The sequence below is a fragment of the Penaeus monodon genome, chromosome 28 (assembly GCF_015228065.2).
Source record: "Penaeus monodon isolate SGIC_2016 chromosome 28, NSTDA_Pmon_1, whole genome shotgun sequence".
Lineage (NCBI taxonomy): Eukaryota > Metazoa > Arthropoda > Malacostraca > Decapoda > Penaeidae > Penaeus > Penaeus monodon.
Window position 1 is genome coordinate 18,032,120 of NC_051413.1, and position 450 is coordinate 18,032,569.

The 450-nt window shown below is 56.7% G+C and overlaps 2 protein-coding genes across 4 annotated transcripts in view; one reads left to right on the forward strand and one right to left on the reverse strand.

Annotated features, from left to right (window-relative positions):
* Nucleotides 1-450, forward strand: part of LOC119591399 (importin subunit alpha-9-like) — a gene marked incomplete at its 3' end in the record, with an annotated part of 83,153 nt that overhangs the window by 57,938 nt on the left and 24,765 nt on the right.
* LOC119591396 (retinoid-inducible serine carboxypeptidase-like) overlaps nt 1-450 on the reverse strand; it is a 63,805-nt gene that overhangs the window by 10,533 nt on the left and 52,822 nt on the right. For both annotated transcript variants that reach the window (XM_037940138.1, XM_037940139.1), the window contains exon 3: nt 268-408. In XM_037940138.1, the coding sequence (XP_037796066.1) occupies nt 268-408 (141 nt within the window). The remainder of the gene's footprint in view (nt 1-267; nt 409-450) is intronic.

Below are 450 nucleotides of genomic sequence, written 5' to 3' on the forward strand. Positions count from 1 at the left end.
AACGCTTGCCATCACGGGCATGGCAAGGCGCTACTCCCTGGGCGCCTATACCACGCCTGTCCTCTGAACTCCAGCTACTACACTCCCGCAGTAATAAAGTACAGAATATGGGGACAACTTTCACACCAACACCCCAAGAACTAAACCATTGCCATCCCAGGTAGGACACACTCTCCCACCGTATTACGCTGGTGGCAGACCTGGTGGGATAATGCACCATGATACTACCCGCTCTCCCCCTCAGCCGCTCTCAAGCAACCGACGCACCTTCTTGAAGAACCCCTTCATGAACTCCACCAGGTCGACGGCGATGGCGGTGTTGTTCTTCGTCAGGAGCTTCACGTCGTCCACGTAGCTGAATCCCGTGCCGACGGGGTTGTCCACGAAGAGGATGTTCACCTCGTTGGTCTGGAAGGGAAGTCGAGGCTCAGGGGAATGGCTGCTGGGGCT